Source organism: Molothrus ater, chromosome 8, assembly GCF_012460135.2.
Source record: "Molothrus ater isolate BHLD 08-10-18 breed brown headed cowbird chromosome 8, BPBGC_Mater_1.1, whole genome shotgun sequence".
In the NCBI taxonomy this organism is placed as follows: domain Eukaryota; kingdom Metazoa; phylum Chordata; class Aves; order Passeriformes; family Icteridae; genus Molothrus; species Molothrus ater.
Genome location: NC_050485.2, coordinates 16,975,704 through 16,998,185, shown reverse-complemented (window position 1 = coordinate 16,998,185; position 22,482 = coordinate 16,975,704). Strand labels below are relative to the sequence as shown.

The window sequence follows — 22,482 nt, the reverse complement described above, 5'->3', positions numbered from 1 at the left end:
ATTAAATTATTCCATTTATGTGCATGCATGTAAACAAAAACATACACATTCACAGTGAATCAAGAATGTCAAGCTGTACAATTAGGATTTCTAGACACAGTTTACAGTAAGATAAAAGCCTCACTGGTTTACATTACACTGGTAACATTTGGCCAGAAGCTTGGCATCCATACCAGCTCCAATCATGCCACATTAGATGTGGACTGCATAAGGTGTTAAGAATAATTAGTTAGTTTTAAATTTAGAATTGTGCACTGTTTAGCAAAAAAGAGGACAGCTACCTTAAGAAAAGCAAGAGCATTCTGATTTTAGGGTGTTAAACAAAAATAAATTAAACCAATTATGTTAGTTTTCATCTCCTAAGTGAAATGACTCCAATGGGAAATCCTACCTGCTTTTTCACTCAGACAGCACTAGAGATATAAACAGCTCAGGACTGAGACTTAGCAGATGATTGTATCCAGAAAAACACTGCTCTAAGCTGGCACCAGGAGAAAGCCACTTCTGGGTAAAAAGAGTCCAACTCCACAGGAAATTCTGCACTTCTACTGGTCTCATTTCTTTTTATTACCAATGAAATAATCTTCTGGGAGAAGTTTGCTGAATGGTAGCAAATCCTTGTGAAATTCAGATAGACAATAATGACATTCTTTCACCATCTATTCCTCATGAATTTTCATCAATAACTACAGGAAACCTTCAACAGTTTTCACTACAGTGGAAGAGGAGCTGAACAACTGTGGATAAATTATGCTGATACTGTATTTAGTTTGCTATATACTCCTTCAGAAAACCTGAGCATTCTTGCCAAACCACGGGTAAGGTGGCATAGACAAGTGGAACTTCAAGCTAGAAAAGTAAGCAGCAAAGTCACAGATTCATTAGAGTTTCATGGAGAAGTGCTCTACACTCCAAAGAATGCACCATGGCTCAAGCATTACAAAACTGAGCTCAGGCTGTGTATGGCAGAGTCAAAGCAAAGAGACCACAAGTCAGTCACCTAAAGGTTAAAATAAACCCAAACCAAGATCTCATCTGGCAGAACACACAGTGATATTTATTCAAATACCTCAACGCTACTGAGATTTGTCCCTCAAAGTTCCCAAAGCTCTTTCTGAAATTGAACACAGACATGCTGGACGCACTCATCACCAGAGGCTACACACAGAGAGAAGTTGTAACTGCCCCTTCACCTTAAAGCCCTGATCTAGGCTGTCAGCCCTCTTCACAGGGTGACTCCTCCCTGAGATTTGGGTTTATCTCAAGAAAACAAAGTTAGTCAAGGATGCAAATTTTGCAGTACTTCAATAAAAATAAATTTACATCTTATAGAGATAAAGATTACCAACAATTTTATAGTTCAGCTATCACATTCTGTATGTATTTTTGGGCCATGCTTTCATATAAATTAACATGCTCAAGTTAATTAATGCTTGGTTTCCAAGCTGTGTCTTCTGGCTACAGGGCAGATGTATAGAAATGCAAAGCCCTCTCCACCCAAAGGCTCTAAAGGGATGAGTCTTTAGAAATCCAGGTGCATCACCCACTGGATTCCTTGTGATTGCCACCTCCTAGAGGCAAGGTCCTGCCATAGGGCAGCTGAAACTCTCCCAAGGGACTGCAAATTCCTGGCAACACCTTTGAGCTGCTACACTTGTGAGGCAAGAGGAATCCTCATTTGCACTTTGCAGTACTCAGGAAGCAACCCCACAAAGGGGTGAAACCCTCAGCAGAGGCCTGGACTGCTCAAACCTATCCCAACCCTAAATAAACACCACTGGGGAGTGTGTGCCCCAAGACTTGAAAGCAAGCCTTTGTGGGCTGCTGAACCCTTCATTCAAACCTTATGAAACCAAGAAAGGCGTTTAAGGACCAGGCAGGAAGTGCAGAGCTGAAGTTATGTTGCCTACACAAACATATGTCCATATGAGGCCCAAAAATATATTCCTCAAATCCTAAAGTTCCTTTCTTCTCAAGCACAAGCAAATCACTGACTGCAGTGTACAATCTCAAAGACCTGCATCTGGCCCCCCGCTATCTAATTTGTATTTTTATGGACTCAAAACTATTTCTACAACTGCTGTTTACAAGAAATATATAAGTCAGGAAAACTCTACAAAGCTGCATTTACACAACCTTGTGATACAGTGCAGGAAATACTTAAACTAAATTAATGACCACAAGTAAACAAGAAAGCATTGTTTTGTGGTTAGACAACTGCAATTCTGAGTTACACAACTCATTTATCTTGAAACCTTGACTATTTCTGATATTAAATTCCCCCTTTTTATGTTCGAGACTCAGGAAAGTCTGCTTAGAAGAGCTGATACAATACAAAACCCTTTAAGTTCATGCAAAATAAACTGGCAAGAAACTTGTAAACTTAAAGGATATAAAATGTCAAGTGTGGGGAAGTGAAAAATTAAAACAAAGAATGTGCAATTTCTGCCAAAATCTAGAAAAACAAACAATAACAAGCAAGGAACTAATATTTGGCCCACTTCTGCCTCCAGTTCCTGCGTGGGGGCTTTAGCCAAAGAAATATCATATTTTTGCAAACAAAAAGAGGCTTAAGTAGCAAGATCTTAGTGCAGCTGATTTAATGCAATGCTGCTTTCAGGACTCTTTTACCATTTTTCTCAACATTACCCAATTTGAATCTTTTCCATAAACGTTTGTCAATTTTTTTCCCTGCATTACGTCAACAATCGGCTCCTTTTCCAGTAACAAAAACAAAACCAATTCTTTATCACCAAACAGAGAATGACATTACCACCTATTCATAAAAACCACTATGGGCTGAGCATTGTGTAACATCCCTCAACATGTTGCACTTGCAAAATATCCCAGTTTTAGAAATATTGCCCATGTGTTTCGTGCTTTCATAAAGCTTTTGCCAAAACACTCACTTTTTAAGTGACATGGAAAGCTTAGTAATGTGGAAGGAATGTCAGTGAACCAAAGAGAAAAATCAAGTCTACTTTCAAACCATGCTATTTGCCCTGTTACCTGGCAATTGGTGTTCTTTGGAGTAACCATAATTAACCAACATAATTAACGCACACATGCAGATCTGCTGAGGCTGAGCTGACATGGTACACTCAGCAATTTTATTATATCTTTTATAATCAAGGTATGTCACTCTCAGGACTCGATAGTGAATAAAACCAAAACCACAGCCAGTTTTTGGACAAAAAAAATCTTAGCAGAGTGTCATCTGATAATTAGATGATGATTAGATTGCTATGGTAGCAGCTAAGTTAGACTGGAAACCAAAGGAAAGCAAGCTTTTACTAAAGAGGTACAGAAGTATTGATGACATTCTTTTCAAAAAGAACAAGAAATAAGTATCAAAAAACACCAACTTATGTATCAAAGAAGGCTGGCAAAAGGAAAAATGCTATCCAAAGGTCTTTAACATAAGCACAGGCAAGAGCCATACACAGGGAACACTAGAAGGGATTGCTCTTGAGGATAATTCTGGCTAGGAATGATAACGACAGCCAGTATAGGAAAAAGGGCTCTTTTATTTATTTATGGAGCCACGTTTGCTCCTGAGAAATCCCTGTGTGTGACTCATATGATGTAAAGCACAAGCAGGCACATACATTAAGGTACTTCCAGTTCAGCTCTACAAACAGGGTATTTTTAATTTACAATAACCACATCTGTGTGCTGGCATGTGGGAAAACAAGGACGCCGTGCAAACGCGTGATTTCTAACTCAAACAACAGCTTTGTTTCCAAAAGGCAAGGGGGCTTTGAACTGCAAACCTTCCTAAGGAAATACAGTCCACTTGAGAGCAGGGGGAAGTGGCTCAAAGTCAGCATTCCCAGGCATAAATAAGCACGTACTGGGGTCAACTTTCTGCAAAAGAAATGAGTTACCCATCAATAAAAAAAAAGAATATTTGTGTGCTTGCAACACCCATCAGTAGTTTCTGCAACAAAAAACAAACCATGTGAGTGCTTTATGTTCAACAGAATTAACAATAAACCAAGCCTCAAGCACTCAGCTTTGCTGCAGAGTAAAAATATAATGGCACTGCTGCCACTTGACAGCCAAGGGGATCTTAGCTTTGTATTTCAGTGAAAAACAATCACCACCCTGGAGCACAGATCAGTCAATGCCCCTTATGTGCCCACATTTGGCTACTGTTTCCAGTAAACACCAGCTAGTGGTTCATTAAAAAGAAATGCAACAAAGTCCTAAGAAGTCCCAGTTAAGAAATATTAAAAAGATTGCTTTAGGTTTTCATTCTCATCAAATTTTCGTTCTCATCAAATTTTCATTCTCATCTTATCAAAATATGCAATAGGAGAAGATGATGAACAATGAATAGCAGGAACAAAACAGCCCCAATAAAAATCACACAGTTTATGTAAGAACTGAACACGTTGTAACTCAGCCTCACTTTCTCTCTGATGACTATTTCAAGCCATGTAATTTTACAACACCAAATTGCAATGCATGCATGCAAGTATCACAATCACAGAAAAACCTGTCATTTTCCAAGTCCTCCATTACTTCCTCAAAGCTTTATCAAGCCCTTAGGAAAGAAGACTTGCACATACTGGGTGAGATTTAGGCTTCTTGGAAATTCTGTAAGTAAGTTAACTTGTAAGTTTTAAAAAAAGTAAACATATGTATAACAAACACAAAATAACATCTAATGCTTCTTCCTCTTGTAATTTAACAAAACACCTCCCCACAGAACAACCTCTTTAACTTTGTTGTTCTCAGTGTATTGAGCCTCTGACATTTATTTCAGCTTTTTTTATCACACAGAGCAACTCAGGATCCAAAAAGCCAGGTCAGCAGTCCCACAGGTTTTCAAGAACTATGCAAAGCTTGGAATAATGCTGAATAAGCCAAAAAGCCATCCAGGAGAAAAATAAAAAACAAAGCTGTACCACCAGCTGAAAACTGAAAATTTAAGGCTAAGTATTTTACTCAAAATTGCCATCCCAACAATTATTTTCCTGAGAAAAGAGGGGGGGGGGATAGATGATGGAGCCCTTCAACATGAAAATGCCTGCTACTGAGGAATAGAAAAGTTTAAAAAGCCATGACAGCCTTTGCTCTTCGCCATCCAGAAAGCTCTGCTAAAAAAAAAAAATGTTGTCCACAAAAGATTCCAAACATTCTTCTTCCATTACAATTATATAGATTTCAAGATGTTCCACAACGTGAACCAAAGCTTTGTGCAGTGCAAAGCAGCCAACAGTAAAATTACATTTTTCCTACAGTTAAAATGGATTAGCTTTAAAACCAAGCAGAAAAGGAAAAAAAAAAAGGGAGGACTTGCTGCTCTAGTTCCTCTGCTGAATGTTTGGAAAGTTCATGTTTCAGGAGTCTTTGAGCAGAGTAAACTGCACTGGAAGAGGAAGGAGGTTAAACACTAAGATATACTGGTAGAGTCAGGGATCTTAAATCACAAATGCATTGAGAAAGGGTAAGAATGAGTCCCCACAGAGAGACCTGCAGCCCTGCTCAGCCCTGCTGTCACACAGCACACACAAACACCACCAGGGAAAATGGGCTTTTCCAGCTCAGGAAAATCCTCCCCACAGTGACAGTGTCCACTCCAAATAAAGTGCATTATGCCTCCTGCAGAAAAATGGCAAACACAGCCCTACCCACACATGATAAGTATTAAGCAAAGCCTCCTACTATTGACTTTATTTAACTGGGTCTTCCTAGAGTTGCAATTAATCCCTAGGAATTTTCCAAGTTCCTAACTCTGCAGAGACTGTGGGTCATTTTTATACCAAGCCTGTTTTTGCAGTTGAAAAAAGTCCATATACTCAGGGAAATGCAAGCCCAAGATTCAAACACCACCTCCTGATACTGAAATCCAGATATCCTAAAAAACATAAAACTGTAAATACATAGACCTTATTTACTCTAAAGACAGTACATATCATCAATAGCACTTAATCATGAGCTCAAAAATAATACAGAAGTCACAACTGCATATAGTTTATTGCATAGATGAAATAGTACAAGTATGACACATCAGATGTGGCTCCAATCTTGACAATTCAAGCTGTTCTTGAGATAAACATGACGGTATTGTGCTTCCTGCTGTGCCAACAATGACTTTATCCCTTAATTTATGCCACTTCCTTCATGCTGGTTTTTTACCAGTGCTATTTCAACTATTTGAGCTGTTCCTTTAAAACAGAATTTGGCTATTGTTTGCTTTTTTTTGCCACATTACTAAAAAAAATGAGGCATTGCATACAGTTAGCACTAATTAAGTGGTATGGAGACCAGCAGATTGTTCTGTAAGGACAAGCATGTAAGCGTATACATTTCTCTTGAGGAGGAAAAGACATTGTAACAGCCAGAAGTTACAGTCAAAAAGCTCACTAGACTCTGAAAGTCTCTGCTTATCTCAACCATAATTATAAAAAAACCACCAAACTCAAACCATCTAGAATTAACAGAGGTGAAAGTCTGGAGGGTGTACTCCATTTCTGGAGTTCATAAGCCATTATTATTAAGACTGCCAAAAAAAGCAACATTTCCTGTTTGCATTTTTTTCTTCTGTTTTGATTTTGGTTGAATTTGGGTATTCGGTTACAGCTCAACTGGATTTCACCATAAAATACTTTTCAGCTCTTTAAGTTGCTACCCTGAAATCATGAGACTCTTTGGCTACCACAAACCCACAGCCTTGGCAAAACCCATTTGCAGAAATTGATACAAATCTTCTCTGCAACCTAATGAAAAATAACCACCAAATTTAAAGTGTCAGAAGAAAAAAATTCTTTTAGAAAAGAAAAGCAAATAAATTTCTGTTGCCTAAGCTGTCATAGTGAAATGTTAACCAGCCCTCACTGTGCCTACATGGAGCCCACTTGCCCACAGATCAGAGAGGTTTCTCTAGAAAAGGAAACTATTCTTCCATTGCTGAACAAACAGCACCATGGAGTTGAGACAGCCCAAGCACCAGTGCCCAAGGTGTTCAATCCACTTCAATCTCTATATTGCAGTAATTAACCAGTTCCTGCCAGAAACATCCCAAACCAGTCTGTATTTGAGCAACAGGAGCTGACCTGGGATCCACCTGCAGCAGTAACCACCACTTACAGCAGAACAAACAAGGATCATTAGAGCACATTAAAAAAATTGAATTAAAAGTTATTTAACTTACCAGAAAATGTGTTTTCCTCCTAAATACCCTCTTCACCTCTACTTCTGTCCTTAAAAATGTTGAAATACTCTCCCTTTAAAGTCAATAAGGTTTAAATCATGGACTACCTCAAAAGAGAAATTGGCTTTGTATTTCTGAAATAAAAAAAATACAGCCCAAGAGCAAAATGTTTGAGAAGACAACATCACTTGGGAATCACAAGAGACCACAAAGATAAGTGTATTTTATAATTAGAGCAGAGAACCATGTTTTCACTTGGGCTGGTGTTAAACCCTTCTATGGGATATAAAATTACTAAGATATTGCAAGAGAACATTCTTACTCCTTTGATTATTAGAATGGTGGAAGAAAGGTTAAGTTACAATAAAATGCTAAACACTAAGGACTTTCAAGAGTTTCAGAATGAGAAGCTGCATCTATAAGTTTCCCATTACCTTCACACTACCAGGTAAAATTGATCTACTTGACAAATACGTATATTCCCCCAATTATGGCTGTGGCTCTTCTCCTCAGAAAAATACAAATCCATGCTGACCAGCAGCTCCACACCATGGTCCTCCAGGTCACATCTTTCACGTGGAAGTCAACATGCACTGCATCATCTGACTTGGCCTTACTGCAGCAAACAAAATGCACCCAAATACCAACCATCCTGACACTGCCTCCATTCCAGTGAGGCAGTCCTGATGAGCCAGAGGAGCTGTTTGGGACACACATCACACAGAAAGAACCCATCCTGGGTAGGGACATGGCAAAGCACCTGCACCAAAGCCTATACTCAAATGCAATGTTCACCAATGATCTGCACTCTATCTGAAAGGGCAGTTAGGAGAGGATGGAAGAAGGCTGTGTCCATCCATCCCCGCAGGCTCCCAGCTCTCCCTGCCTGCCCCTGGCCTGCTCTCACTCACATGAAGAGGAGCAGCCCAGAGTCTGGGTACCAGGTGCAGAAATGCTGAACGTGCTCCAAGTGATCTCGATCCATCACGCTGCTGGGAGGAGGCAGAACAGAGCTGGTGAGTGGTTCCTCCTCCTCTCCTCCCAGAAAACAGTACAAACAGAAGGAGAGTAGGAGAGAAGCTGAATGAGCAGCAGAGAAGCACTGAGCAGCTCCTGTCCCGGCAGCGTGCCTGGCTGCTGTGCAATGTATGGGGAGATCCTTCCTGTGCTCATCCAAAGCTACTGGACTTGAATAATCCTCTTAGTCACGTCTCCCTTCTCCTCTTGAGCCCTGAGATTTCCCACTCTGAAATTTCCTATCTGTCTGGCAGACTTGGCTGTGCTGCCCTGCTCTCTCTGCTCTGGCCAGCCTGCAGGGGCAGTTGTGTCACTCTTTCCTTGAGCTCCGCCACTCGCTGCTCCCACGCCTCGCTCAGTCCTGCCCTGGCCAGACCCTGCCACTGCTCACTTGGAGGATGAACATTCCTTTAACTCACACAATGCAGAAAGCAGGAGCAGGGAAAGAGACACCAAAAGCAGCCTCAGGCAGCACAGAGCTGTAGCACGAAGCTGACAGCACTTAATTCTTTAACACATTATTAAAACCAGTCTCAAATTCTCTGCTGGCTGTTCAAGCCTGGAGGGAAGGCACTGCCAACAGAAGCTCTGCAGTGGTACAGGAGAGACACCCAATGAAAGGATCCCTGTAAATATGCAGCTGATATCCTCTAAGGAAAAAAAGTGTATTAGCATTTTACATTTTAATTGGTTTGCATTATATTCTCAAGTCAAAACACCACTAACCCTCAAGCTCTCTACAGAAATACAGAAAGCATACTTCCAATGACATATAAACCAATTTAAAAAAACTTCAGTTGAAGGAATATCAGACTTGGTGTCCCTTTTTCAGGATGAGTAGGCACATCCATAGAGTGGTGAAATATTAAATTAAATTAGATGGCCTTTGTAAAGGTAAAATTCATCTGTTGTCTAAGTTTTCATCTTTCAGGTGATAAATGCCTAAAACTATACTTAAAACTCAGCAGAATAATCTTCTAGCACTCACTTCCCCCAAACATTTACAAGAACACAGAATATAAAGTTTTGTAAATGTTTAAATACATACAAAACTTTGCAGTACCCTACTCTTTTTTTTTTCCACAGCTTAAACGATTCCTCATGTCTCAAACACTGGAATGACTTTTTTTATTTCTGCCAAGTCTCTGAACAATCTAAAGATGTCACTGAAGACCACTTAAAGTAAAAAACCTGAGTGCTGCTAAGCAACCCAGAAAACATCATTACATGTTCAATTGTTTAGTGCATTGAAAAATTTCACACATATTGAGAGTCCATGTATTCTGCACTCTAATGATGGTAATGTCTTCCACACAGAGGAAGAAAAGAAAATTCTGCAGAATACGTTCTTATTTCAAAAAGGAATTGCTTATGAAGAACTAAAGATTTGATCAAATTTATTCACTGTTTCTGCACATGGAACAGATTAGAAACAGATTCTCTCTTATCCACTATTTTATACACACTCCGGAAGCAAATTTACTAAGCAAAAACAGCACTTGTGTTTGTTTAACTAAAAAACTAAAGACATACCAGGGTTCTTTTCCACCATATAAAACAGTATTTAAAAAATGTATTCCACATCCAGACTCTTTAAATCATTGCTATTTTAACTGCTCCAGCTGCATATAAACAAAGGCCATCTAATGTAATTTAATATTTCACCACTCTATAGCACTTCTCACCCATGGATGTGCTTACACATCCTGAAAAAGGGACACCAAGTCTCATATTCCTTCAATGAAAAGGATTCCCATATCCCAGCAAGGGTGACATGCAAATGTATCCTTCATTTCATAAATTACATGTGTGTTTTTCCATTTAAATGTAAGTATTACACACACAGAGACATGGTTTTAAATACAGGTGATTTTAACCCATTTCTGCTCAGCACATAGCTCATCTTTCACTCATCATGGCTCTGTACCACAGTGTAATGCTCTGCACAAGAACTCCTTTACAGCAAAACTCCTGGTTCAATTACTCTACATTCCAGTTTATACACCCTCAAGGAACACAATCTCATCATAAAGAACATAGAGAATATCTTCAGAAGATATCAATGTAACTAAACATAAAACTGTTTCACTGCATCACTTATAATGGACTTAATATTTATTTTGGAATTATGAATTTCATTTTTCCATCTCTCAAGATGTTTGGTTTTAAGTTACCAATCTTGCATATTCAACTGCCATAAATTTATTGCAGGCACTGAACAGAACAGAGCCAATCAAAATAGACATAATCAAAGCCCTCCATTCATACAAAGTGATTTGCAATAAGGTAAAAGGCACACTTAAAGGTTAAACCACTAATTCAGAGTGGTAACACAGATTCCCCAAACCAAAGTTTGCTTAAAATGTAAAAAAAGAATCATCACCTGTATGTAGAATTAAAAAATGGTTTATAAACAAAAAAGAAAGAGGTGACAATCTATTTAAAATTTTGGAATATGTGACAACCTCACCATGGAACTTTAGACTATCAAAACAATAAAAAAATTTAAAGGTTTGTATGGCAAGGTAGAACAAGAGACAATGTCGTGAGGTTAAGGCCAGGAAGTTCCATCCGCACGCGAGGCAGTTCCTTACAGTGACCGAGCACCGGGACAGCCCAGAGAGGGTGTGGAGCCTCCTCCGTCCCTCCCTGGAGGTGCTCCAGACCCAGCTGGACACAGCTCTGTGCCATGTGCTCCAGGATGAGCAGGGAGCAGCACCAGTGACCCCCTGTGCTCCTTTCCTGACCCACTCTGGGATGTGTGAGCTAAGAACAGCACAGATATGTGTACATGTTCCAGAAAACAAAAGCAGCGCTTCAAAACAACAGGATAAATCATTAGTGTTACCAACTTCTCCCTCCAGTTATCTTTTAACATTGCTTCTTTCAGACCAGATTTACTTGGCTTAATACTGATTTTCAGATATGTTGTACTGGAGACCATTTAGCTCAGCTTGCTTATAAAAATGTTGCAAGTTCTCCTCACAAGGAAATCTAGCATAATTCCTTTCCAAGAACCGAGTTTAAACAGATGAAGCCCATGATCTGAGCTGTTCCACAAGCAGCAGAATGGTATTTTGGGTTTGTTCTGCTTGTCATCTCTTCACTAGTATGGACAATCATTCAAGCTTTTACACAGACTTTGTGCCAAGTAAGTGAGAAAACACATAGCTCAATCTTTTCAAGTACATAATTTGAACTTGCAGATATATTTCACTTGAATAATCTGGAATGAGGCTTTGTTTTTCTTTCCTTGGCACTCTTATTTATAGTTTTTTGCTTTCAAAACCTCTTTAATATCTTAGCAGTCAAATCAAAATCCTGTGCCATTCTAACTCCTACAAATAGAAGTTATTTCTGCAAGTTAAAGAGCTGTAGAGAAGGGCTGAAAGTCCTAAAAGAATTATCAACCCATAGCTTCTTAACATGTTGGGCAGGCACAAAGGGAAACAAACCAATCAAACAGAAAAACTTTTCTATGAGATGAGGGAGAAGAAGTACCTATAAAACCCCAGTATAATAAACGTTCCTCAGCATCTGCATACTGCAAGCCTGGCAATAACCACATAAGCAACATGATTGCTGCCTATTTTTCCTTGAAAACCATTCTTACAGACCTGATTCATATCACATAGTTCTAGGGGAAAATGGAACCAAGATTTTGCAAAGCCTCCCAGACCTGGCCTGCAGAGAAGTTTAGTAAATGGAAAATGGATTGCTCATGTCTCACTTGCAGCTACACATGTTCCCAACAAGTAAAAAGCCAAAAGAGGAATGGGGAATCACTGTTTTCATACATTAATATCTCAGAAAAGGCTTCTCCATACAAGTTTATCAAGTTTTATACACAAGGAGTATTTTTCACAAGTTTTATTGCAACCTTTACACACCAGGCAAGCCCTGGAATTGCAACAGAATAGGGAATGCAGCTGCCTTGTGGCTGGCACCAGCTACACTGTCCAGCTTCCTACCTCTGGGAAAAGGCTCAGCAGTCAAATCAGATGGGGTAAAGAAAAGCAATTTTTTTAAGTCTCAAAGCAGCAAACCAGAGAATATTCCTTCCAGTCCAGTAAAATTTCTACCAGGCTGCATTGGAGCCCCTCTAGAAATAGCTAAAACACTCAGCTGCATACAAAACTATCACTTATCACGAGCTAACTGCATCTTCAGATGGCAGATTGTGTGGCTGTCCTGGAAAGCACCTCCTCAAGGCACCAGTGTGCCCCAGAAGTTCACAGCCCCTAAAGGAATGGGACAAAATCTGATCTTTAAAGGTTTAGGATATGTCAACCTGGGCAGTTATTAAAAAAAAAAAATCTGAGCAATAAAAAAGGAGCTTTACTCCACAGCATTTCTAAACTGTTGATCTCAAGATGCCAAATTCAAGACACAGCTGCTGGCAGCTGGCCATTTGGGAGGTAGTCAGAATGACTGGAAATTTCATGCCTTTTAAATGCATCATCTATTATTGTCTTTCTCACCACAAGTGATACATTTATAAATACATTTTTAAAAACCTTTCACCCTTGAAGGAAAAGAAAGCTAAAGAACAAGTTATTTCCTGTTTGTTGTCACTCACATGTGCAAGGAAGACACTTCCAGGAAGGATAAATTGAGCAACATGTCCTTCTGTGGTTTACACAACAGAATCCAAGCAGCAGAGATAACAGGACTGTGCTCCAAGCCCAGCTGCACTCCCAGGTCCTGTTTTCACAGCTTGCTCACATACCAGCAGCAGGAACACAAAGCTCAGGAGGATGTGCTGGAGCCCAGAGCGCAGCATCCCTGAACTGCACCCCTGGGGCCAGCCAGGCCATGCAGCCCACGGGCAGCTCCCACTGCTCAGCCCTGAGCACCCAGTTAGTTTATCCATCCCTGGAGCCAGCCCTGAGAGAGCCTCAGCAAAGCCCAGCAGGTGGGAGGCTCACAGAGATAACCACAGCTTCATCCTTGTAGGACTAGCACCCCAAAAGCTGCCTGAAGGCAGCCAAGCAGCAGCACTCACACGCTGCTGGCAGGGCAGATCTGTGTCCCAGCTCACCCAGCCAGGCTGCAGGCACCCTCCAGCTGTGCTCCTGCGGGCCAGAGCACCCCAACACCACAATGTGCAGCCAGACACAGCCCCCAGCACCCCTCGTGGGCATGAGAACCAGCAGCTGACCCAGCCAGCATCCTGCCTTCCTGCAGGGATCGCCCTGGGGGCCAGCACAACCCAATCCTACCAGGATGCCAAAGGTGGGGTCTACAGACCAGCTTTCCCAATGTTTCTCAATGCTCTGAGGAAGATAAATTGACCCCTAACTTAATCACAATTTTATCAACTATGGAGAATGCTTCAGGCTGCAAACTGCTATTTTTAATACTGCTTTCTGAGCAAGGATTTACCTAAAAATCTCCAATACCTAACATTAATAAACACTGTGCTTTAATATAATAGCCCAATCTCAGATTTAGTATTTTAACTCAACAACTGAAACTGTAGTTAAGAATTCTTTAACTCCTTTGCTGTCCAAAAAAGACAGCAGTGACCTCACTTCAGCAGTGAACACTGCAAAAACTGGAAAGCCTCCAGATTTTATGGATAATTTCTTTTTCACAAAAAGAGGAAAAGTCATAAGATGACATTTTTTTCTGCTTGTCCTGTCATTAGGCACCACTGAGAAGACTCTGGCTCCATCTGCTTATATCCTCTGACACACACAATTGATACGGTGTTCCCTGTGCCTTCTCAAGATTAAAGCTAAACAATCCCAGATGTCTCAGCCTCCCCTCCAGTCCCTCAGTAGCACTGTGGCCCTTTGCTGGGTTTGTTCCAGAATGCTCATGTCTCTCTGCCACTGGGGAACCAGGGCTGGACCCTGCACTCCTGATTTGTCTCACCAGGGCAGCACAGAGTGTCAGGGCTGCACAAACCCCTGACAGCTTTCTCCCTGGTGCAGCACTTCATGGAATTCCTCTGGGCCATTTCTTCAGCTTGCCAGGGTCCCTCTCAATGGCTGCCCTCCATCTTCACATTCATGAATAATTTTTCCTTGCAAGCAAGGCAAAAGCCCAGCAAACCTCCTGTCAGTTCCTTGATCACCTGTCTGGAAGCTGCTACAGAAACATCCCAGAAACTTGCTACATGGCTTGTGTGCTGCCAGGCTCTTGTCCCAGCAGAGGACAGAGGGGTTAAACTCCTCCATGGGGATCAGCTGCAAACAGGAGCCTCCCTCCAGCTGTTTGAAGGCCTCATGTGCTGCTTCTTCCCACCCAGATGAGATGGTCTGTAGCAGCCACCTGTAAAACCACCCAGCACTCCTGAGCCTGCACTCTCCAATAGCTGCTGGTGCGCTCCAAGGCAGAGCTCCCTGCCACCCTGCCACTCCCCCACATCAAAGGGCAACACCTCCTCCTCAGCATCCCACTCTGGCACTGAAGGACTCCCGTCCCCAGAGCTATCCCACCACACCTCTCCAGCCTCAGGGAGATTGCAGCCCTGCAGTTCCACCTGTCTGCACCCATGCATCACCATCAGCAGCTCCAGGGATGTACCACACTCATGGGTTCCCAGTAAAGGTTTTCCTGGAACAGTCCTGCAGGCACACACCTATGGTGTGCCTTCCCAGTTTCTGTACCCTGGTGTCTGTAACTTCAGCAGAGCTGCACAGCAGCAGAACAGGACAGAACAGTGCTGCTACCTGCCCATCAACCCCTCCATGAAACCAGGCTCACAGCAGAAAAATTACATGGAGTTATGCTACCAGGCAAGTGACTTATCCAGACACTAAGTGTTCACAGTTATGGATTTGTTTTTAGATTTGTTTTCAATCCCCTATCCATCACACCCATCTTTTTCTGCAGAGACATCAAGAGTTTTTCCACCTAATATCCAAACCCTGCTTTCACACATGAGAGAACTTGTGATTACTCAGATTCCTTAGACTGTATTATCTAGTGAGATAAGACTCTCACTCTGGAGTGTTCCTTCAAAACATCAATAGAACTCTAACACAAAACTATTTATTCCAGTAAAGAGGCTATCACTGCCAATATCTTTACATAAATCAGCTATAAAAGTCACCGAAACATGAAGAGTTCTTTTGCCTCATGCAATACACTCATACTGCTCTGAGCCAGAGGCAAGAAACAAAAACAAAGACTGAACAAGAGCTGAGGCTGTGTTCAAAGAATGGTTTGAATTGCTTAAGTCAAAATTATTTTAGAAATTACCACCGATTAATAGGTAGCATCTTAAAGAATAAAACCTTAAATCAAGTTCTTGTTCCTTCAGATAGCTTATTAGGTGTGGGTATTTTCTGTAGCTGAACTCCAGCTCATGGAGTCATACCAGTTTTCAAGCTCAAAGTTCATGAAAGTCACTAAAGAGTCTTCACAGCAAAAGTCACTACTGTAAAATATTTTTAAAAAAGCTATTAGTTCTTTGACACAGAAGTTTGAAATTAAAGAAAACTAGCATGTTTCATTGTTTGAGAGGCATAAAGCCAAGAGCTTGAAATGAGTACTCAAAATAGGACATATTTTCCAGTGGAGGTAAAGATTACAATATAACCAACAGGAATGTGCAAGCCAGCAATACTTAACTCAGCAGCTCATGCCAAACCATGATAGTCCCTTGTACTACTTGAACACTGAAACTTGAGAAAGTGGTATTATTACAATTGTTAATAGTGGAATGCAAGAACTACAAGTCACACAAATTCATTTCATGTATTTATTTTTTGTAGAAATAGACTATTCAGCACTTTGGGGATTTGAAAACCTGACAAAGAACTTGGATTCTTTTTTCCTGCTACATATAAGTTGAAAACCAAATGTAAATGCTATTAGGAAGGTTCCAATTTCCCCACAACTATGTCCTTGTATAGGTTATGCTGACACATTACAAGGAACAAAATATAATAAAAACCACCAACAGAAATCTCACAATTTAGTAGGAAAACCCAAAATTTTCTTCCTCTAGGAAAAGCAACTGTGGTTAGGACCTGCTAAAATAAAGAGTAAGATATTTCAGTACAAATCTGAAATAGATAAGACATAGTTCACAACCCTTGGAGCTCCAAGAGGGACATGGGAACTGTAAACAGGAGTATAAATCACCAGCACTCAGTATTTTTAACTTCAGCTGCAAGCAAGGTACACTAATTATTTGAAGGACCACAGTACACTAAGTTCTATTGTACAAATTTCTACCACCATCACAAACACACAAATAAATCCAGGGGAATATCAGTAATTACTGCTTAGCCATTTAAACATAAAACCCCAAAATAAATTTAACGTGGAACTTGCCCTCCCTGCACAGGCACCATCACAGGAACATTACAATTGCCTGTTAAGCAGTCAACTTGCTCAAAATTTCTATCTTCAGGGTCCAGCCTCTAATAAAACCATTGTTTGTAGCTCTCAGCAGAAGCCTGGGTTTCTTAGAATATCTGTGTTCTTTAGCACATTCCAATAAAAGTGCTTGTCTTCCCCCCACTCCACTTCCCCCAAGCTTTGCCTCCCCCACATATCGATTTCTCATTCTCTGCAGATGAAACCAACCAGTGCAGAAGACTATGAAAAGCACTGAAGTAAACTTTCCAACAGTTATGCATTAAGCAGGGAAAATATACTTGTTTAAACACAAGTTTCATCTCATGGATCAGCAAACAAAAGCTGGTTATCATCCAGACATCAGAAAGAGGCATTGCGTAAGTACAATCAAGATCTAACAATGGTCTCTGGGTGACCTTTAGGCAAAGGAATGAACAATTTACAGTAAGTTTCATGTGGATTAAACCATGCAAAAAAAAGTTAGCTAAGTATTGGTGTCACCTCCCCCTAAGAAAATCAGGGGTTGTTTTGGGCAGATTACTAGCTGAGCATTTTTCTAGCTCCCCACGACAGGCAAAGAGCAGAGGGAGTAGGATGGGGGAGAGCTCTCTCAGTGCTGCAATGGCAGGACAGAGCTCCACAAGGGCACCTCAATGAGCAGCTTGCACTGACTGCTCATGCGGAATTCTTACAGCACTTTTGTCCTTCCTGCTTGGAAAGTAACCATTGATCCACTATTATCTTTATAATTTACATGATTCCTCTAGTTCTGGCCTAGTCCAGCTGACCTGTGACATAACCAACATAGCCAGCACCACACCCAGTGCTATTTTCCAAGGTGCCCACCTGGTCTCCACACAACCTGCTCTGAAGGTGAGCTCGAGAGCCAACTGGGTGCTCCTCAAAGTTTCCTGGGCATGCAGGTCTGTGCTTTTCTTCATGTGTTTATCAATTAATAGTCAGGCAAATGCTGAATTACCTCATAAAGGAAAAAATCCCAACAAAACCAAAAAAACATAGAGCAAAAAAACTACCACCCATAAAGTTTTAGATCCCTGAGTAAAATTACCCTGAGGAGCCCTCAAAATGAAAGATGATGCACAAAAAAAATACAAAACAAAGTAAAGAAATACAGAATTTTAACTAGCACAGTTTTTTACTTTAATGAAAAAGCTATACATAATAAGGGCCCACACATCATTGCTAGACTTAGACTGACTTAGACTCTTATTAAAAACAGCATGGATTTGTTTTTTTAGCAAACTGCTATCGTGTGATAGTACATTATAAAGTCAAAAAGTATTTAACTGTGAGTGCTTAAACCACACATACCACATAAAAAACCCCTACATCTGCTAAAGAACATGACAAAGAAAGAGGATTATTTGAAATGCAAGATGGGCATAACATTTTGTAACCAAGAATGAGACACACCACGCAAGCAAAAAAGGTGTTGCTTTCTTTGGTTTGGGTTTTTTTTAATGTTCATGGCCAACTGGACTAAGCCTACTGATTGCTGCAACATCAGCTGATAGATTATACTTTTTGGACAGCTTTCCTAAGTTTACTGTTCTGCCTCTTTACAATAATATTCAGCTCCTATGGTAACAGGCACTCACCACTAAGTAAATCATCCCACAATATGAAGTCACCTGAGCATTAACCAGAATTTGTGCAGAGCAGCTGTAATTAATTGGGCTATTAGGAAATACCATCTTCTGTCAGTGCTGAAAAGAAAAGTTGATCTGTTTTACTCATACTAGCCTCCTAGGAAAAACAGAATTATTCTAGAAGTATCTGTTCACCAAGAAACTGATGAAGACATGAGGGATAAGAGAGCTTACACCCCTCTGTAAAGACTGAGATTTGTTTATGGGACACAATTCCAGTCATCCATGTGCAAGTAATGAAACAGTCATACAGAGAAGATGAACACAAGGAAAAACCAGTTCTTATTTGCAAGGGGTTTACCACAGCTTTTGCAGTTTCTGATATTCCAAACAGAACTATTCAGGAATGCCACTACAATTATTTTAAAATGGGGGGGAGAAAAAAAAAGGTAGCAGAGGCATCCTCAAATCTATAATTTTTTGGCACCACAAGTCAGATTTGATTTCTGGTTCAGATACAATTGGTAGCAAACTACCTGCACCTCCTCTTCTTTTGAAAGAGAACTACTGAGAGCTCTTGCTACAGCACTTACTGCAGCTACTGTGTATCTCACAGGGAGGTGCCCCAGTCCCTGATGACCTGCAGAGGCTGACATTCCCAGGTGAGCCTTGCTGGGATCAGCCCTGGCTCCCAGGAAACTGCCCACAGACTGTGGGAAAGATGGAAATAACCACAGTAGCAGCAGATATAAAAACTCAGCAATGCAAGAAGTAACAGAAGCACTGGGCTGAACATGGAGCTGCTGCTTATTCTTTCTCCCAGATAGTTTTTCTTACATTTCACGATTAGTTCAGTAAACAACAGATGTTGATGAGGAAAAAAAAAAACCACCAAGGCACCCCCAAGCAAGAATGAGAACATTTCCTGATAAGTTCCTTCAGCAGATGCTCCTTCAAACTTGGCTGTAAAGACAACTGAACTAAAGATGATACATTTTCACTCTTCTATAATATAAGAAAGGTGTGGTGATTACTAGAAGATATTCTAAGTTGTTTAATAATTTAGAAAGTAACTTTCCCAAGTGTAAACAAGCTATCTAGTAAAAGCAAAAGAGGAACCTTTAAGCATCTAATATGAACAAAAAGCTGTATTTACACCAGCCTGAAATTAAAAAAAAAAAGTGCAAAAATTGGCTAACTTTTGGAAATAAGAAATCTGCTCATCATCACTTGGATTGAAAAGATATTTCTTTTCCATGATGCAATTTCTGCATATTTTAAGAACTTCCAGTAAAGGATCTGGTATTTATAATATAAATTATTTCTAATTTATAGGGAACACAACCCTATAAATTATCTAACAGAAGTTTGCTCCTGGAGATGATTCACACTGCTTCCTTTCCATTGTCACTTTCCTAATAGAGCAAGTCAAAGCTTCACTCCCAAAAGACAGACACAAACAAATGGTGGGGAGGGTGGGAGAAGTTAAAAAATAAAATCAAGTTTGGCTTGTAAGCAGCAGCATAGCTGACTGAATTTCTGGGTACCAGGTACAGATCTGGTTTCACGATGCTTTCCCTGGCAGAGCTGCTTGGTGCTTGAGGTTCTTGTAAGTCAAAAGATGAGGCAAATGCTTGTAAAGCACAGAGAGGAAACTGACAGAACTGACAAAATGTTTACCAAACAGTTTGGTTTTCTCACAGAAAGAACTGCTATGTTTGCTTCTTGCTTCCTAATAAACAGTTTTTCATTAACAGTAAGCCGGACAGTTCAGATTTTCACATAAAGCCACTTATTTCCAAGTCCAGCATAAACTTTCCACCACAACAAGGACAACTACCTGATACAAACCCTCCCCAAACCACCACCTGAAGAATGTGTATTCTAGACAGGGCATACGGTAACCTCACATCAAAAACCAGGCAGTACTCTGCTTGTATTTACTCACTATGCTCTATCATTCATATACTTTTTACTACTTTATTCTTCCTACAAAAGTAAGAAGAAATAAAGAAATAAAATTTGAAATAGGAGCAAAGAAAAATCTTACATTTTGACAGTGGCTACAACTGGGTCACACAACTTACAGAGTATTTGTCTTCTGCTTGGGAGCTTTGTTTACCCCTTCATGCTTACTACCTCAAGCAGTAGAGGAAAGGACTGGGTGAGGGATGAGATAATGGAAATTTATTTGGCTATTAGAGAAAAAAGTTAAGGCAACCTTCATCTTCCTACAGAACTCTAACTTTTGACCCTTCTCTACCACTTCTTACACAGAAATACCCATGTGGTTTTGGTTTTCTGACACTTTTGATGAGCACATCTTTATAAATAGTTGTTGCTGCTCTGTTTCTCCAAATTCCTTTCTCTTTACTGCATTACATAATGAGATTTTTCTACTAGCTCTAAAGTATTAACTGATTAAAGATTAACTCACCCCCAGGAGAGACCATCTCAATTAAAAAAATTCCAATCATTGTAGTCACCAAGTCAAACTGCAGCTCTTCAGTGACCAACCTAAGTCACCAGCTGCTGCTCGTTCCCACAGCCTCCCTTCCACTGTTGCAAGGAGGAAGGCAGGTCCCTGACAGGGGATGCTCACGTAGGGAGCACCCAAAGCTCCCAGTAAGTGACCAAAACGCTTTCTTTGTGATATGCCAGGTAGAACATTTGCCAAGGGTTTCTTCTGAAAATGTACACAAATATGTGAGTTACCGTGTTAATGTAACATTAAATGTTTACAAAACAGTAGATCCAAAGGGAAAAGCGCCCTCTTGAAACCAGCACCGTCTCTTCTTGTTGATCCAGACACACTCTGAGATTTGACACTCTAAGGCCTGAAACTCACCTCGGTTCTCACAGGCTACTCAGACCAGACTGCTGGGAACGGCCCGAGGGAATCACCCCGCTCAGCAGCATCCTCAACTGGTTCAAACCCACTCATGTGCTCTTTAGCAACAAAACCAGCAATTACTACTCCTGTTTTGTCAAAAGCTGCCTACGTAACTTCCACTGAGAGCAGATAATTCAAAACATACTGGGACAAAATATGTAGCCTCAAGGAAAGAAAAAAAAAAACTTCAAAAAACCCCAGACAGCGGAGCTAAGGGCCGAGCCGGTCCCACGGCCGCTGTCAGCCCTGCGGATCCATCCCCGCTGCTCCGGCCGGGACACCCGGCTCCGGCGGCTCCCTGCGCGCCGGGCTGTTCCTCGAAAGCCGAGAGCCCGCAGCGCCTGCCCGGGCGGGATGTCCCTTCTCACCGACGGAAGGAACGCCGGGGGACAGGGACCCTCCGAGCCCCAGCGGGGCCGGGCAGCGGCACCATCCGCGACACCAGGGCCGGCCCGCCCCAAGCGGCATCTGGCGATCCGGGCTGGGGCCAGGGGCGCTCGGCTCCGCTCCGGGGCCATAGGGAGCCGCTTCCCTCAGCCCGAGAGGCCACGGCAGCGCCCGGAGCAGGGACCGGCCCACGGGGCCCCCGCCGACCCGGGCCCGCGTCCAGCGCCCAGGGAAGCGGCTGACAGGACGGGGCTCCCGTTCCGGCGGGGAAGGGAGAGCCGGACACGGCACGGCGGGGACCGGGGCCCCTCTCGCCGCTCCCGGCCGCCGCCACCGCCCCGCGCCCCCCGGGCACCGCCGCCGCTCCCGCCCTCACCTTGGAGCATGGCCTCCAGTTTCTTCCTGTCCACCCGGAATCGCTCCTCGCCCCACTCGGGGCTGTGCAGGGGCCGCGGCGGCCCGGCCGAGTCCTCCTCGGAGCCGGGCGCGGGCGAGTCGGCGCTGCGCTCGCTGTTGGAGCCCGGGTCGGAGAGCGGCTGGGGCAGGTACCCGCTCAGCGGGTCGCACTGCGCCGCCATGGCGCTGCCCGGCGGCCGCCGCCCCGGGCCCCACTCGGCCGCCTCGCCGCGGGACGCTATCTGCCCCCAGAGCCGCCCGGCCGGCGCATCCCAGCCGCCGCCGCACCGAGCTCCGGCGCCGCCCGCCCCTGCCCGCGGCTCCCCGCCGAGTGAGCGCGGCCCCGGCCCGGCGGCGTCCGCGGCTCGGCGGCGCCCCCAGCCCGCCCGCAGCCCGCACAGCATCCCCACCTCCATTGGGCCGCCGCCCGCCGGGGAGGGGCCGGGGATATCCCCGGCGGGAGGGGGCAGCGCCGCGGCCCCGCAGGAGGGCGGGGAGGGCGGAGGGAGGGCAGGGGAGGAGAGGGAGGAGAGGGGAGATGCCACCGCCCCCAGCGGCACCGCCCCCGCCTGCGGGCGCCGGGCCGGGGTCTGTGCCAGGCGGGGTCGCCCTGCCAGGCGGGGTCGCCCTGCCAGCCGGGGTCCCGCCGCACCCGCCGACCCCCGGCCCTGAGAGCGCGTCGGCCGTGACCGTGCGGT

At 42.8% G+C, this 22,482-nt stretch overlaps 1 protein-coding gene across 1 annotated transcript in view; it reads right to left on the bottom strand.

Moving 5' to 3' along the window:
• BICC1 (BicC family RNA binding protein 1) overlaps nucleotides 1–22,001 on the bottom strand; it is an 89,740-nt gene extending 67,739 nt beyond the window's left edge. The window contains exon 1 of the mRNA XM_036385886.1: nucleotides 21,765–22,001. Coding sequence (XP_036241779.1) covers nucleotides 21,765–21,966 — 202 coding nt within the window. The 5' untranslated portion in view covers nucleotides 21,967–22,001. The remainder of the gene's footprint in view (nucleotides 1–21,764) is intronic.
• Nucleotides 22,002–22,482: the final 481 nt, after the last annotated feature.